Raw genomic sequence first — 16,835 nt, 5'->3', positions numbered from 1 at the left:
TTTTGGTTTGGTCTTGCAGATCAGCAATGCCCAAACAACATGGAATACAGGGAATGTGGAAATTCCTGTGCTGACACATGTGCAGATCCAGAAAGGAGCAAGATTTGTAAGGCCCCATGTACAGATGGCTGTTTCTGTCCTCCTGGTAAGGCTGCTCGCTTCTGCCAATGGTCACACACATCAAGGGACAAAAAGGGAGGTTGCTCCCTTTCTTTACCATTTCACACAATAAATAAACTGATTTTTCTAGCATCATTTACCAACTTTCTTCTTGGAAGAACCAGATTTCTAAAGATTCGAGATCCTTATGCTGGAGAAGGGAGGTAAAGACTTCTAAGGACTAGACAGTGGAAAAAAATGGTGCAGATATGGAAAGACAAGAGGTGTTCTCTAGACAGTAGGAATGCAGGTGAAGATGTCTCGTGAGGTGCCTCCCTGCTGTGACACTAAATCTTGCTGTAGCTGAAGTGACACAAAACATAAATGCATTTCCATATATGTGCATGTGTAAATTTGTTATTGAAAATTGAAATAGTCTAACACGAGGCTCTGATTTCTGTTAGATTCACTATTAGAAAAGGATGGAAACTGGCTCACACCCTTGCAATCTGGCGCTTGATAATCCTGCTCACAGTGAAAAATTTCATAACAGGAAATGTTCCCTGAGTTTGGCATTGCTTTCATTTGAGTTCTAGTAAGAAATATTTCCCACCCATTAACATCTGAAAGGGCCTGGTGTGGTGTTTTCCTTTAAAAGTATCCTACTCATTTTAAGAAATGCTGAATACTCTAATCTTCCTTGATGGTGTTTCCCAGACTCACCAAAGGAATGTTAACTAGCCATTGTGTCTGAACAGGAACTATCCTCGATGACCTCAGCAGCAAGAAGTGCATCCCCAGAGACAGCTGTCCCTGTATGTTTCAAGGCAAGGTCTACTCATCTGGAGGAACTTACTCCACTCCCTGCCAGAACTGGTACTGTTGTCATCTTGATTGCACTAACAAAGCAGAAGTATTTATTTCAAAACACTGACAAGTTGCATTCTGTATGTTCCTTCGGGGTTTTTTGTTTGTTTTTGTTGGGTTTTTTTGTTTGTTTTGTTTTATTTTTTGTTTTGTTGGGTTGTTGTTGTTTTTGGTTTTTGTTTTTTATCTTTGCCTGTCATGTGTCTTAAATAACAATTCCAAACCTTGTTCTGAATTTCAGCAGTGTAGAAAAGCTTAGAGGTATTCCTCAACCACACATAGTTATTACTCACCCTTACTTGAAACTGCTTGTGAAAACTGAGCTCAAGATTTCAGTATGTAGAACAGTGAGACTCTTTACTGATTAATTCAGAGATTTTGGCCACTAATCAGGTGAGAAGTCAGGTGAGAAGTCATACCATACTAATAAGTGGCACTTCCAACAGCATCTGGCTCTCCACAAAGCTGTTTAAAGGCCAGATCTCAGAAGTCCTGATATTTGAAAATGATTTGATTTAAAAAGAAACCTGGCAGCTTGAACCCATCTCCATTCTGCACTGGTGAAAGGTGGTAAGATCTTAGGTATATTACTCTCAAAACAGTTTTACTATTTCCTACTCTGTATGTATTATCTGGGCTCCTGTAACACAACATCATTTTTTGACCATTGGTTGAAGCTTTACTATAGGGAGGAATGAAATGTGTTATGGTGCATGGCCAAACATTCTGCAAGCCCCTTTGGATTAATATATCCTGTATTTTGAGAAAATGCTCCTCAAATCCCAGAAATTTTGAGTAATTGAATTTAATGGGCTTTGAGTGGTTCTCATCTTGTCACATCCTCATTTACTCCTCTCAGAGCCCAAGCCTATGTGGCTGGACTGTTTTTCTTCTTGTGTGCACAGGTATGAGAATTGCTCGTTATCTCAGGCCCTCCACAATTAGCTGCTGAAATGTCACATCAGTGACTTGCTGAACAGTTGCATCAGTAGCACAAGATGTTGCAAGATCCTGCTTGAAGAGGTTCCTTTCCTTTCCTTTCCTTTCCTTTCCTTTCCTTTCCTTTCCTTTCCTTTCCTTTCCTTTCCTTTCCTTTCCTTTCCTTTCCTTTCCTTTCCTTTCCTTTCCTTTCCTTTCCTTTCCTTTCCTTTCCTTTCCTTTCCTTTCCTTTCCTTTCCTTTCCTTTCCTTTCCTTTCCTTTCCTTTCCTTTCCTTTCCTTTCCTTTCCTTTCCTTTCCTTTCCTTTCCTTTCCTTTCCTTTCCTTTCCTTTCTTTTCCTTTACTTTCCTTTCCACCCAGTAAAACATTTCTTTCTTTCCCATCTGAGGAAGTCAGCCCAAAGCCCAGTGCAGTTAACTTTCTCACTGAGAGGAATTCAACTTTCACATGTTAAGGGCTTAATATAAAAGTTTCCAGCCACAGGGTTTTAATAAGAAACCAAGATAATAATCTAAAAATAAAAAGAGGGCACAAGTATGCAGATTCAAATGGTGTATCACCTTTGCTCTCTTGAAGCTGTGTTAATTCTAATGGCTGCTTTTTGGGTTTTGCACAGCACTTGCAAAGGAGGCCACTGGAGCTGTATCTCTCTGCCCTGCTCTGGAAGTTGCCACATAGATGGAGGATTCCATATAACAACATTTGATAATAAGAGGTTCAATTTTCATGGCAACTGTCATTATGTCTTAGCTAAGGTATGAGCAATTTCTCTTTTCACTCCTAAATCTCCTGAGTAGCATAAGGCATTAAACTGTGCTGGAGTTTTATATGATTTAATTTAATTAAATGGCACCAATCCAGCAAAGTACTTCAACACATGCTCAGTCTTAAACCCCATAAATTCTTGAATTTGCAATGGATTGCAAGTCAATTGCTGATACGTAGCTCCAAAGTTTTGCAGCTTCAACATACTTGTACTTTTTAAAAAATTAAATAATTTTCTTAATGGATGTATTAGTGTTGATTCAGCCATTTCTTTTGAAGTTTTCTTCATGTGTGACTGTCAGAAGGAAGTGGATGAGCCAAAATTTCTACAAAAAGTTTGAATTATCTGTAAACGTTTGCAAATGAGATCCACACAGGCTGATAGCAAGGAAAGAGAGTGCAAAGGAAGGTTACTGAAATTATTGATTTTGGCAATGAAATAAACAGTTTGCAGTTAGATATCAAATACTCAAATTCTTTCATTACTCCTTCTTAGCCTTTCAGTGACACCTTTTTCTCTTCAGCCCGTAACATGCTAAAAATGTCTGCACGCACCTTTTTCTCATGTCTTCTCAGAACACTGATGACACAGTTGTGGTGATTGGGGAGATCATTCAGTGTGGGACTTCCAGGACAATGACTTGCCTAAAGAATGTATTAGTCACACTAGGAAGAACTGTGAGTAACTGTCTTTAATTAGTGATACATAGGAGGTCACTTCTATTTTCCTTACATTCTTGTATGGTGTGTGGACACTGAGTTACACTGACCCCAGGGGTGATGAGGTTTTGGAGACACTACTCCTCAATGCAGAATGAAGCTTGTCAGGTTGCTCTTGTCTGTCTCATGTCATATGCATTCACTACTGTGGGCTTTTCTCCTTTTCCCTGCAGACTATAAAAATATGTTCCTGTGGAAATATCTACATGAACAATTTCATTGTGAAGCTACCTGTAAGAAAAGGTAAATCCCCTTCTTCACACCTTCCACAGAATAGCCTACCTCTATTTGCAGAGGGATTCCTGCTCCTTTCTCTGAAAAGAGCATGATCCTACTCACTGTTAGGTGGATACTAGATCTGGGATTCTCAGAGAGTCCCTGTGTTACTGCATGCACTGGCAAATGGAAGTTCCTGTTTACTCAGCTTTGTAAAGATTTGCAAGTGCATACAACATTTTTTCTTCTTCTTTTTCTTCTTTAGATGGCATCACCATCTTCAGACAATCTACGTTTTTCATCAAAATCTTGAGCTCAGCTGGAGTGCAGATCCGAGTGCAGATGAAACCTGTAATGCAGCTCTCCATAAGAGTCGATCATTCTTTTCAGAATCGCACATCTGGTAGGACACAAAAGGCTAAACCCTTCAATGTGCTGAAGAAAATCTCTGTGATGTTTAGTGTGTGCAAATCTTTTGGATTAGACTCCATCTGTTTAAACAGGCCTTCATCAGAGACTTGTGAAGTGCAGACTACGTTCTTGGTTTTGCCACCGATCTCCTGTTTACACCATTGAAGATTTTTGTGCTTCTGATTCCCGTCTGCAATGGGATTACACCCTATCTCTCTGACCCATTTTGTTTTTCTTTGGCCATTTCCTTTATTTATAAACCTTTGGGGAAGATATTCTCTGTCTGCCAGTGTTTACTGAAGCATATTCAAGCAGTTCCAATCCCTGTGCTATCACTAAGGGCTACTGTAATGCAGAAAAATAATACACTCTAAACATCTGATTTGTGGGAACATCAGGAAGTCTCTGAAGGAAAATGGGTTTCTCTCAGGCCAGGTCCATCACAGAGCTAAGAGTGTTCATCTAGAAGCCTTTCCTTTTTTCATGCATCTAGCGATTTCTTCTTTTCTTTTGCCTTTTTTCTTTTGCCTCCCACACAAGGTCTTTGTGGCAACTTCAATAACATCCAAACTGATGACTTCAGAACAGTCACTGGAGCTGTGGAAGATTCAGCTTCTGCTTTTGGTAACTCATGGAAAACTAGAGCCAGCTGTTTTGATGTTGAGGATAGCTTTGAAGATCCTTGTTCAAACAGTGTGGATAAAGGTACCAGGCTTTTCATCTCTGGCTTATCAGTGTGAAATAATTTACACATGATGGATAATAAAAAAACTTTAGAAATCTAATAAACATCAAAACCCTCTGCTTTTGAGGCTATTGCTAGAGAAAAAACATTGTGTTTTGAAGGTCTTTAAGAGGATAGTTTTGTTTTCAAAACAAAAAGATAGCACTACTGGAGAAAGAGCCAACACATTCACTGATGACTTGAAAAGCACACACAGCATCAATAACAGCAATTTAGGTTTAAGGAAGATCACAGCTGGTTGCCAATATTTGGGCAAATTCTTCATCCAGTCTAGGTTGTTACAGCTGTGCTGAAATCCAGAGGAGGAAGTTATCAACAGTGCTGAGTTAAGCAAGCATTGCACTGTACTAGGTGTCCTGTCTGATTTTTCATTCTGACTAGATTTGGATATATTATTTGGGCTGACCTCTCCTGGGTACTACCACATGTAATTAAAGCTGCAGCTCATAGCCACACAGCTCACTGATTATTACATGCTTGGTATTATTGCTTGACTATAAGGAATTATCTAGCTGTAAAGAATTAAGAAAGTTTGATGAAAAAGAATGAAAATGGGGAGGTTCTGTGTATGCTCTGCAAATCCAGCTGCAGTAATAATATTAATACTTGGAAGGTGAAAGCTTTCTTTTAGGCAAGTGGCTGGTCATTCATCCAACTATGCTTATCCCTTTGATAAGTTAATGACCTGTATTTCCATCCAGCATTATCTAAACACTTCAGGTCATTCTAGTTCAATGTGATACCTGATAAGAATATAGATTCAGACAGTAAGTGACTATGGACAATGATATTTTTTTCCACTTCAGAAAAATTTGCCCAGCACTGGTGTGCTCTTCTGTCCAATTCAAGCAGTGTGTTTGCTGCCTGCCATTCTGTTGTAGACCCTTCTGTGTACATCAAGGTAAGGCACTGCTCCAAATGGGTGGTTTAATCCATGATCCCACATGAAGGGAGGGAAAATAGGTTACAGTAGTGACTGGTCACAAAGAAGTTCACTGATGCGGATTAGAAAAATGATAAAATAAGAGTTTGTGCAAGATGGGCCGTTTTGGCTACAGCCCCATAAATAATTGATTGGCATCACTGGCTTCTGTTGCATGACCCAGAAGCAAAATGAAAAAAATCAGTTCAAGATTTCAAAGTTCCAAAGAGTGAAAACTGTTCACTCTTTGACAAGAAGAATAAGTGTTTCTGCATGGAATTGAATTGAGAGTTTCACCAGCCCCACGGATTCCCTCTGACTTGATTCAAAATTCACACCTAGGGAGAGAATGTGTATTTACATTGTTTATGTCTCATTTATTACCTTTGAATCTTTTTGGCTCCTTGTGTTTGGCATGAAGCTGCCCATATGTTCTCTTGGTGTAAACCTCATATAATGGTGCTGAGAAAGCTGTCTGAGTTAGAGAGTTGCCACATTTATGTGGATGGTAAAAAAGTTCCTGCAAAAACACAGAAAGTTTGTGCAGGGTGTGTGTGTGTGTGTGTGTGTGTGATACAACTTACTGAGAAAATACCTGAGTCTGAAATTTTGCCTAGATTATAATATGTCTTCAGGTACCTTTACAAATATGGCTTATGTATTACCTCTCCCAGAAGAAAATATATTTACTTCAGAATTCATGTAAACTACAAATAAAACAAATTTTGCAATTTTCAGTTAAGGAGAAATAATAACCAGTTTCTTATAGATATGTCTGTTACTCCTGCTAATTTCTTCAGATTTTAAATCAGGATTTGTGAAAGACTTTTCCACAACATCAGTAATGGCAGGATAAGTCACTGTCTATCCAGTATGATCCTAGTGCTCCAGAGTGACTAGACTAGCTGTATCTGTGTTCTTTTGTACAGCCCACACAGTTAAAAGAACTCAAGCCTTAAATTCCAGCTATACTTACATAACTAGTTCTTAAAATGTCATTACTTATGATTGACTCTATAAACCATCTTCTGTCATGCACCTGTCATGTCATTGGGGCATCTCATCTGCGTACTAGATAGGTACAATAAAGTGCCAGTCATCACTGTGCAATATTTTCAGATATATTTTGACAGGTCCTAGATTGTACATCCTCATGGGAGGCTGGTATAGACATTTCTTAGTGTTTTAATGAACTATAGGTGCCTCTATCTTTTTTATTATTCATCTGTTAATGAGTGTTAGACATAATGTAATTGCAATTTCTGTAAATGATTTGCTATTTCTCAGATTTGCATAGTATTTCATTAGCACACACTTTCTCTTAGAGATATTAAGTTTCATTGATAATAATACCTTTTTTTTAAAGATACTGGTTGACTGCTTTTAGAATTGCTACATGTTTTGCTCTTTCTTCTATGAGCTAGACATAATAATATCCTTTTCTGTCCTTTAGAAATGCATGTATGACACCTGTAATGCTGAGAAGAGTGAAGTTGCACTGTGCAGTGTGCTCTCTACTTATTCCAGAGACTGTGCTTCAGCAGGCGTGTCCCTGCAGGGCTGGAGGCAGGGTGTCTGTGGTATGTGAACTGAAATTCCTTGGGCAGGGATATGGAGGAACAGCTTCAGGACAGCCTCATTTGTGGCAGTTAGTGCCTTTAGTCATCAAGTTAGAGAGCCTTTGAAAAACAGAATAAGCATTTATACTATAAAATTCAGTTTGTGACTGCTTCATGCTCTTACAATGCGTGTTCCTTGTGTAAAATCTTAGGTGAATTCATTACTCAGAGAAGCCAAATAGTACAAGGCATATTATTCAAAACAGAAGTTAGGCTAATTTTAGTTTAAGTTTAGTTAGCAATTAGATTAATTTTGAACACATGGGCTTCCCCCCTATTTTAATTCCAATACATTTTTTGCATTATATTCAGTCCTCTTGTCCCAGACAATACAAATGACATCACTCTTATTAACCACATTTTTCCATGTTACAGTAAAATAGTAAATTTTTAAAATAACTATATATTGGTGATATCTGAGAATGTGAAAATCTTTAAAGGCGTTTTCAGCTCGGGATTACCTAAAAAATGAACAAAAGTTTCTTGGACATTCACATTGTCACCAAATCCTGAGTAGAGAGTCCACATATGTATGCATTTTCCTTTGGCACTGCCAGAATTTATTACAAGATGGCATAAGAGCTGAGAATAAAACTCACTATCTTGGATTCTGAATTTTGCTTCAACACTCCCAGGTTGTCATTGATGATCAGGTAGTTCAAATGAGATTTGCCTCTGTCGACATGAAAATAGATGTATGGGTTTCTTGACTAATTGCACATCTGAATAGACAACATACCAGTGATTATGTTTTCAGAGTTTGATGCAGCTATGATCTATTTAATTGCCTGACTTAGGCACCAGCTGGGATACTTAATAGAGGCAAACAATGTAACTGGTGTGACACATTGTCAGAGACATTTAAGACTGTGATAAGAACAGTTTCACAAACCTGTGCTGAAATAGTTCAAAGGAATACAGTGTAGTCCACAGTAAATTGTCCTGGAATCCTGCAGTTATGCACTAGACACAGACACTGTTTATTGAAAGCTTTTTTCCCAACAGAGAATTATTGGCATTTTTTATGGCAAATCAAGACTGGTTCGCAGATGGGTTTGGCTGAAATCTGTGTTCTTAAGGCACAGTAGGTAATATTGACTCAGTGCAGTAACCTTGAGAAAAAAAATGCTAATGGTTTAATCAGAACAATCATTTTAGGCCTTATTTAAGAAGAAATAATCTTCTGGGAACATGGCTGTGATAAGAGTAGTTGTCCATGACTCACTGTTCATGAGTGAAAGACTAAATGGGCCACAACCTTCACTCTGTGTTCTGCCCCGTTGTGGGGGCTGGAAAAACTGTCCCAGCTCCTGAAGCTGCAGGCAGCATCCAAGGCAGGCTGTATCCCAAGCAGATGTCTGCACTGCAGTCAGCAGAATGTGTGAAGCAAGCAAAGCCTGCTGTTTGAACCCTGTGCATGCCTGTTACACACTCTTTAGCAGAAGCACGAGCCATTTCTGGAGCCATTGCTGGTTGCCCAACAGATCACTGGACTGAACAGTCTTGGCACTGCTTTTCTGGTGCTCCCTGTGCAAGCTAGCTTGAAGGCATCTTTGGTATGCTCATGTTCTCTGCACTCATGCCTCCAGTTGTGATTTGTCATCTTAGATGTGTGTCACTCCTGTGACCATGAGCACTACAATCAAATAACCTTTCTCTTCCAGTCTCACTTTATGGAAAGTGATCTTATTCCTCTATGAAAATTTAAAGGGAGAAAGTAAACACATTATTTTATTGTATTAATAGCTAATGGTTGAGACGGATGTAAATTAATATTCGACATCTTTATTAATATCTTTTTTATTTGGCCTATTTTGAATTGCAAATATCACTTGCTGTATCTTCAAAGAATAAAAAGTAGGAGAATATGGCTTGCCTGACTTACAAATGGCTTTTGTGTTTGCTCCAGCTAAGGACCAGAAAACCAACTGGTTTGTGGTGGTAGAGGTGCTGGTTTTGAATGTGTACACAAGCCTAGCACACTAACTAATCTTAAAAAGTGTGCAATGGTCATGAACTGGAAAAACACACAGAGCTTTATTTAAGCATGGAACCTATTGCTGATAAGTTCTCAGCATTGCTGCAAAGCTGATTAGCACAGGTTCCCATGATCAACACCCCTGTACCTTCCAGTGCATCTGTGTGTATCTGAAAAACAGCTGCAGGGTTAAATCTGCAGAATTAGAAAGAGGCCCGAGATGACTAGATCTCCAGTTCTCACTGAATTTCAAAGAAATGTGGATGCCAGACTTTCTTGAAAAATGCAGCCTTAATGTGGGTGATGTTTCCTGACAAAATTTAATGTCATCCCTATGAATCAGTACTGCAGATTTTATGGTAGAGCTCTGATGATGGTTTACACTGTCAGCCTGTGAAAATTAACCAGCTTTTTACTGTCTTACTGGGCTAGTTGAGCTCTTTAGATTCTGGTATTTATCTGTTTGGTCTACCCAGAGATCTTAGAAACTGTTGTTTCTCACTTCCCCAGAGGATGACAACAAGAGTTTTACTCAAGACATCTCTGAGAACTGAAACACCCTTTTCTTGGTAGCATCAATTGATTGGCAGAGTTCCTTGTCACTGCCATTTAATGTCAAAATTCGTCTCTTCCAAAATATGGTCATTTCTTAAGTTATGCCAAGGAAATCATTTGTAAAGGTCAAAAAATACAATTTTAACAAGTCAAAAGTTATTGGTTTCAGTTCTTGGCATAAGATAGAAATGTAAATTGTGGAAATTACAAAAATATACATCCTGCTGTATTTCAGTGTTCAATGCCATATAGTTTAGGCTATGCAAGTAGATTCTCCCAGAACCCTGGGAGACAAGATCTGGTAGTTTGGTAAAAGCACATTTATGGCTACCCGTGTGCAGAAAGTCATGCTAAAGTCATGAGATTTTGTGGACACACACATTTAGAGAGCTAGGGAATCACAGCTTCTTTTCAGGCCTGGATTTCTCCTGACTCTCAGCTCCATTCCCAGGCTGACAAGCTGACTGCAGCTTCACTTAGGGAGGAAGTCTCCCAGGGTGATAACATGGTGACAAACAGAGTGGAATTCATAATAAACATTAACACCTGGTGTCTTTCCCGTGGGATACATCCTGAGGTGCTGTCCCAAGGATGTTTTTCCCAATTGTCCAATGAGCTGCTGTCCTGTCCTAGCTGCACTAACACACTTTAAATCCGGGCTGTCTGTACAATAAATTGGCCTTTTTTCCCCAAAGAGCTCCGTGTGTGTTGCTGTCCTTTCTCTCTCTTTGCAGCGCAGTAACCGCAAGATTTGATTTCACAAAGAAGGCCATACATCCCTTTTATTTCTCTTGCAAAGATCCCTCTGAGGAGTGTCCTGAGACTATGGTTTATAACTATAGTGTGAAGTTCTGTAACCAGTCCTGCCGCTCTCTGGACGAGCCCGACCCGCTGTGCCAGGTCCAGATCGCGCCTATGGAGGGCTGTGCTTGCCCTGGAGGCACCTACCTTAACGACGAGGAGCAATGTGTGCCTCCAGATGACTGCCCCTGCTACTACAAAGGCAAGATTGTTCAGCCTGGCAACTCCTTCCAGGAGGATAAACTCATGTGGTGAGTTGCTCTGATGATGCTCTGTGCCTGGGGACATCAGGGCTCATCTGCTCCAGTCCATGAATGGCATCGTTTTACAGTTAGGAATAATGGCAAATTTTTCCTAGATTGTATCTTCTCCCTGGCAGGAAGTGCAGCCACAGCAAATGTTAAGATCCCATATTCCTGCTAGCAAACAAGAACCTGAAAACATGTTAAGTAGAACAATATTTGTAATCTATTTCTTGCAGAGTTCCTTGTGTAAAAAATATCCACAAACAGTGGGAGCAAGTTTTCTGGAAGACAGAAGGCTTGGAGGAGTTTCAGCCTTTGAAATGAAAAAACAAAATGAAAACCACCACACCATCCTGCAGACTATTTAAAAAATAAAAATGGTCCATGAAAAAAACCCCACCCAATTCTCAGTTTTAAAACAGAAATTTTTTTTTTAGAAAAGAGAGAGAGAGAGAGAAACTGGAGGGGTATGGGAGGAGGATGAGAAAAATAGTGTAATTAATTTGCATCTGCCTTGAGAAACTATTGTCATTATTCTCATTTTCAACTACCTTAGGGCAGCAATGGAAACAACTACCAGGGGAAGGCTTTTTTCTTATATTTAGATGTTTATATGTTCCCTCTCTAACTGTCTTCCAAATGAGGATTCTAGACTATTTTGTAATCACATATTCATTTAGTAATTTAAGAGATCTCGTATTTAAGAGAGAGTATTAGTCTTATCTCATGGAGTAGAAAATGGATGCTTAGGAAAAGCTTAATTTAGGGAAAACACACAATGAAACAGTGGCAGATGAAGGAAGAGTATTTTAAGAGCTGGGTCTTTTAATCTTCCTTCTGGGGATGGTAATTCATGTCTGTGAAACTGATAGCTGTAACAAATATTCATTTTGATAGGAATTTGTTATTCATGTGACAAGTGAAGCTTTGCAGTGCCTTTCTCCCTAGTGAGGGAGAAAAGTGCAAAGAACTCATGTGTTTTGTTTTATGGAATCTCTCTAGCAAATGCATTCAAGGAAGATTAGACTGCATTGGAGAAACTGTCTTGGTAAAAGGTGAGATTCTGTTAAATAATGGCATTATGGCATCAGCCAATATTTATAATGTTTTTCTGTGTTATCTCTCACTTTCTGTAACATTTTAGTATTCTGCACATTTTCCCATTCTCCCTGAAATGTGTTAGGTATTGATAACATTTGTCTTTGTAAAATGTCACCAGAGTTCCTAGACTTTTTAGATGGTGAGGATATTTCCCAAAGCTTAGAAGTTATCTGCCTTCTTTTCCCTTCACTGTTACTGGGCAGAAGCAAAACTATTAGAAACTTTAAATGACAGACACCCTCTGAAATCCTCTGGTTGGTTTTGCAATTGCTGATGGCATCCTTATTGCTCTCTCTAAATGACTTTCCTGACATGTTTTCTTCTACTGCAGATTGCCCAGCTCCTATGTATTACTTCAACTGCAGCTCTGCAGGTCCTGGAGCAACTGGATCAGAGTGTCAGAAAAGCTGCAAGACACAGGACATGCACTGTGTAAGGAGCTCAGCTCCCAGCAGGGGCACAGCACAGCATGGCTGTGCATGTAGGATTGTCCTTACCAAGCCCTGATGGGAACAGGCCGTGCTGGGCACACACCAACTGCTTCACTCATAACACAGCAGCTGTAGCTAACAATGTACCTGTGATGTTTGAAGCATGATTTCCCCTAGCTTGCAATTAAGGATTTTTTTTTTTTTAAATCCAGAACTTTGGCATCCAGAGCTAGCACACCTCAGCTGGCTCCCTGTTCTTTCTGTGCACTAACAAGTTGTCTTCTCCTGTATCTTCTAATGTGCAGTATGTCACAGAATGTGTTTCTGGCTGCATGTGTCCCGATGGACTGGTACTGGATGGCAGTGGAGGATGTATTCCCAAAGATCAATGTCCATGTGTTCATGGAGGACACTTCTATAAACCCGGGGAAACCATCAAAGTGGACTGCAACACATGGTATGTTATCCCAGGGAGCCTTATTTTATAACAAAGTTTGTTAGAATTGCCAGTCCATAGTGCACCCGTGGGGCAGGCTGTACTTTGAAGCCTTCCTCTCCATCATGAGAGCCATTGGGCTGCCAGTAAAAATAAAAGAGGAAGTATTTCTCTGCATCATGCTGCATGAGCCTGCACTTGGGGAGAGCAAGCATCAATATCTTCTGTCAAACGATTTTCATCCTTTTCTGTTTCCCCACCAGCTCCAGAAACACCAACCTTACTCTGGTTGCTGTGTGCTTGCTCATTCAATAAGGGGGAATTGAGTCTGTGTGTGTTAGGCACAGCTGAACCCTGGAAAATGATTGAATTTAGTCAAAGAGGAATTGCAATGGTCCTCCCTTGAGACTTGCAGTGCTTCCAGATGCATAGTTCTCCAGATAAATTAATACTCGAGTTGCTCAAATTTCTGGTGCCATAGACTTCACTGCTATTACTGATCATAGTGGGTAAAATGCTTTTAATCCTTATCCATTATTTAGCAAGGATGAGACTGTTTAGCTCTGCCAAATGGATGCACAGACAATAAGAGCTAGAAACACTTTGGTCTAATCACCATTGGTACAGGCAGTCAAGTTTAACATGTGTAGTCAAAACCTGATAAGCTGTTGTTGCTTATCAGAGCCATTAAGAAGTTTTATTGCAATGAGGGCTTAATTTTCTTATGAGAAAACATGGGAAAACATGGGAAAGAAAATGCAGTCTCTGTGTCAGGGCTGTAACAACTAAATTTTCTGTCTACAGTCCTCCTGAACTAGAGGTGAGGTTTGTCAAAGTATGGTGGGTTGACTTTGGCTGGACATTAGGTGGCCACCTAGCTGCTCTATCACTACTCTCCTCAGCTAGACAGGGGAGAAAACAAGATGGAAAAAACTCATGAGTCAAAATAAAGATGGTTTAATAAAGCAAAAGCAAAGGCTGTGTACAGAAGAAAAGGAAAACAAAATATTTATCCCCTACTTCCCATCAGCATGTGCAGCCCACTTTCCAAGGAGCAGGGCTTCAGAAAACAAACATCATAACATACATCACTCTGTTCCCACCCCATTCTCCCACTCTCTTGGCTTTTCTTGCTGAGCAGACATCACACGGTTTGGAATATCCATTTGGCCAGTTTGGGACACCTGTCCTGTCTCTGTCCCCTCCCAAAACCTTACTCATGCCCCAGCCTACTGGTGAGGGGGAGAATGCTGAGGAGAAAGCACTGATGCTGTGGAAGTGCTGCTCAGCAGTAGCCAAAACACTGGGGTGTTACCAACACCTTTGTAGCTGCCAATGCAAAGCACAGCACTGTGAAGGCTGCTGAGGGGAAAATATTCTCTCCATCTCAGCCAGACCCAAGGAAAGACAGAGATAATATTTGTTCACACCACTGTAACAGAACTGCAACATGATCCCTCACAGATGAAAATTCAGAAATGGTTGAAATATTCAGTTCTTCACCTTGAATTTGTCTCCTAAACCCCCACCATCTGCTGCCAGGACTCAATTACTTAAAATATACTTGAAGGAAATAATAGTATAAATTTGTTAGGGTAGTAACTGTGAACTTCCTGATTTATATGGCATCTCATGGCATGATCTTAGAACAGTTTAGAGGGCAGTACAAACAACAAACCTTTTAATTATTCTGCCCCCTTTTGGGGTTAAGGAAAGCCCATGTTTCGTGCAAACGTTGATATTCTTTGCATTTTGCCTCCCAGCACCTGCAACAAAAGGCAGTGGAACTGTACAGACAATCCCTGCAAGGGGACCTGCACTGTATATGGAAATGGGCATTACATGAGCTTTGATGGGGAGAAGTTTGATTTCCTTGGAGACTGTGACTATATCCTAGCTCAGGTACCAATTTATTTTCATTTCATTTCATTTTCCACATGCTTTTCACAGCCCACACTGTAGACTTCAGTCTGGGTAATTAAAAGGCATTCCCATGCAAAATAGCCAAGCTGATGAGCAGAGCCTACTCCCCTCCTCCTGCCCCCAGAGCTGATTGAGTGAGATTTTCCACATAAAGCAAAGCAAATTGGCTCTCAGAAGTGACACAAGAGGGCACTGTGTGATCCCGAATGATTCACCCCTTGGTCGGACTGCCCTTTCCTGACGGCATTCCAGCATTTTCAAGGGAAAGGAATTGGTGTGGTCCTGAAAATTGTTTCCATCAGCCATCCAAGACTGGCATTAGTTTTGTTGTGACAGAAGCACGCAGAGGTTAACGTGTGAGCCTCATGTATAATAATTGCATGTAATGGGACAGCACTCAGTGAGACATTTTGTCATCCCCAAATTTTAGTTGGTTTTGCTAATTTTAAGAAAATACGTTTTTACCTTTTTGGACTGCTGCTATGACAAGCTCATTTTCCACATTAGTTTTTCCTTTTTGAAAATCCTGGTCAAGTATGAACCTGCCACCAGGCTATCTTCCACCAGATTCTTCTAAAATTCCTAGAGCTTTAGTGAAAAAAGAAATCAGATCAGAGTGACATTCATTTTGAGCCCCTGAAAATGCTTGTGACTGGTTTTGTTGCCTGACAAGACCCAAGAGAATGTTCTCTGTTTTTCTAAGGATTTTTGCCCTAATAACGTGGATGCTGGCACCTTCCGGATTGTGATTCAGAACAACGCCTGTGGGAAGTCACGCTCCATCTGCTCCCTAAAGATCACTTTGATTTTTGAGGTTTGTCTAGAACTACTTATAACCAAGGAGATGTAGTCTTGATTTTGTAGTATTTGTTGTACCATTCTCTTATATTCCATCTCAGTTGCTGCTAAAGAGTACCTATAGAAGTCAAACAGCCAGCAAACTAAGGCAAGGAGATTGGGAAAGGCTTAGGTATTTGATGTTAACAGGGATTGAAGACTTCTGGATGAGGGGAAAGATGCAAGGAGTCATCAACACTCTATGTATGTGCATTTATGTGTGTGTTTGCATTTGTGACAGTAGGCTCTGTGCATCTGTGACTGTGGCTCACCTTTCTGCCAAGATACAATGTGCGGATGACAAAAAAATAAGACAAAGAACGAGAGGCAGAGTGCCAGTGCTGTTGCACTAAGATTTTTATTTTATTTCTTTCCATGCAATATATCTGTTCCTTTGTAGAGCAGTGAAATAAGGCTCTTGGAAGGAAGAATTCAGGAGATAGCCACTGATCCAGGAGCTGAGAAAAATTACAAAGTGGACCTCAGAGGAGGTTATATTGTAATTGAAACAAATCAAGGGATGAACTTCATGTGGGACCAAAAGACTACTGTTGTTGTTCATGTGGCCCCATCTTTCCAGGTAAGCAGTGGGGGGACTGGGAGTTATGATTTCAAACTCAGAGTTATGGATCCAGAACTGGAGCCCCAGTTTGAAAAGCAGGGCTTGGAAAAAAAGGCTTGGAAAAAGTTTGGTTTAGTGGTCAAGAAGAAGCAGCAAGCAGGCAATATCTTGTGTTTTATTGCACTGTTCAGTCAGTAGAAAACATTCCAGAATATTTGAGGCTAGAAGTATTGGTAACACATTAGGAATGTTTCTGTCACTTGAAGTCCAACTTTTTCTAAGCCATTTTTTAAGCTGTCTCTTTAGAAACTTGCACCTATTTTGTCTTTAGGTTCTATAGTTTATTTCTGTCAAAGAGTGGGCTGCACTCAAAATAGCCAAAATATTTACTGTGCCTACACAAATTACACAGGGAAAGGTCTGTGGTCTTTGTGGGGACTTTGATGGCCGCTCAAGGAATGACTTTACAACCAGAGGGCAGTCCATGGAGATGAGCATCCAGGAGTTTGGAAACAGCTGGAAAATAACAAGTACCTGCTCAAATATAAACATGACAGACCTGTGTGCAGATCAGCCTTTCAAGTCTGCCCTAGGACAGAAGCACTGCAGCATCATTAAGAGTAACATCTTTGAAGCCTGTCACAGCAAGGTAATCCTGTTCTC

At 40.1% G+C, this 16,835-nt stretch overlaps 1 protein-coding gene across 3 annotated transcripts in view; it reads left to right on the top strand.

Annotated features, from left to right (window-relative positions):
- The window catches only part of LOC106863600 (mucin-5B), a 42,365-nt gene that overhangs the window by 7,364 nt on the left and 18,166 nt on the right, over positions 1 to 16,835 (top strand). For all 3 annotated transcript variants that reach the window (XM_014893093.2, XM_088166696.1, XM_088166697.1), the window contains exons 7-23: positions 20 to 145; positions 858 to 975; positions 2,522 to 2,660; positions 3,247 to 3,348; positions 3,564 to 3,633; positions 3,872 to 4,009; positions 4,558 to 4,722; positions 5,569 to 5,663; positions 7,138 to 7,264; positions 10,636 to 10,888; positions 11,885 to 11,937; positions 12,315 to 12,415; positions 12,720 to 12,871; positions 14,614 to 14,752; positions 15,477 to 15,587; positions 16,011 to 16,190; positions 16,585 to 16,821. In XM_014893093.2, the coding sequence (XP_014748579.2) occupies positions 20 to 145; positions 858 to 975; positions 2,522 to 2,660; positions 3,247 to 3,348; positions 3,564 to 3,633; positions 3,872 to 4,009; positions 4,558 to 4,722; positions 5,569 to 5,663; positions 7,138 to 7,264; positions 10,636 to 10,888; positions 11,885 to 11,937; positions 12,315 to 12,415; positions 12,720 to 12,871; positions 14,614 to 14,752; positions 15,477 to 15,587; positions 16,011 to 16,190; positions 16,585 to 16,821 (2,306 nt within the window). The remainder of the gene's footprint in view (positions 1 to 19; positions 146 to 857; positions 976 to 2,521; positions 2,661 to 3,246; positions 3,349 to 3,563; positions 3,634 to 3,871; positions 4,010 to 4,557; positions 4,723 to 5,568; positions 5,664 to 7,137; positions 7,265 to 10,635; positions 10,889 to 11,884; positions 11,938 to 12,314; positions 12,416 to 12,719; positions 12,872 to 14,613; positions 14,753 to 15,476; positions 15,588 to 16,010; positions 16,191 to 16,584; positions 16,822 to 16,835) is intronic.

This window comes from Sturnus vulgaris, chromosome 6 (assembly GCF_052056855.1).
Source record: "Sturnus vulgaris isolate bStuVul1 chromosome 6, bStuVul1.hap1, whole genome shotgun sequence".
NCBI classification, from domain to species: domain Eukaryota; kingdom Metazoa; phylum Chordata; class Aves; order Passeriformes; family Sturnidae; genus Sturnus; species Sturnus vulgaris.
This window is presented reverse-complemented; position numbering and strand designations above follow the sequence as displayed.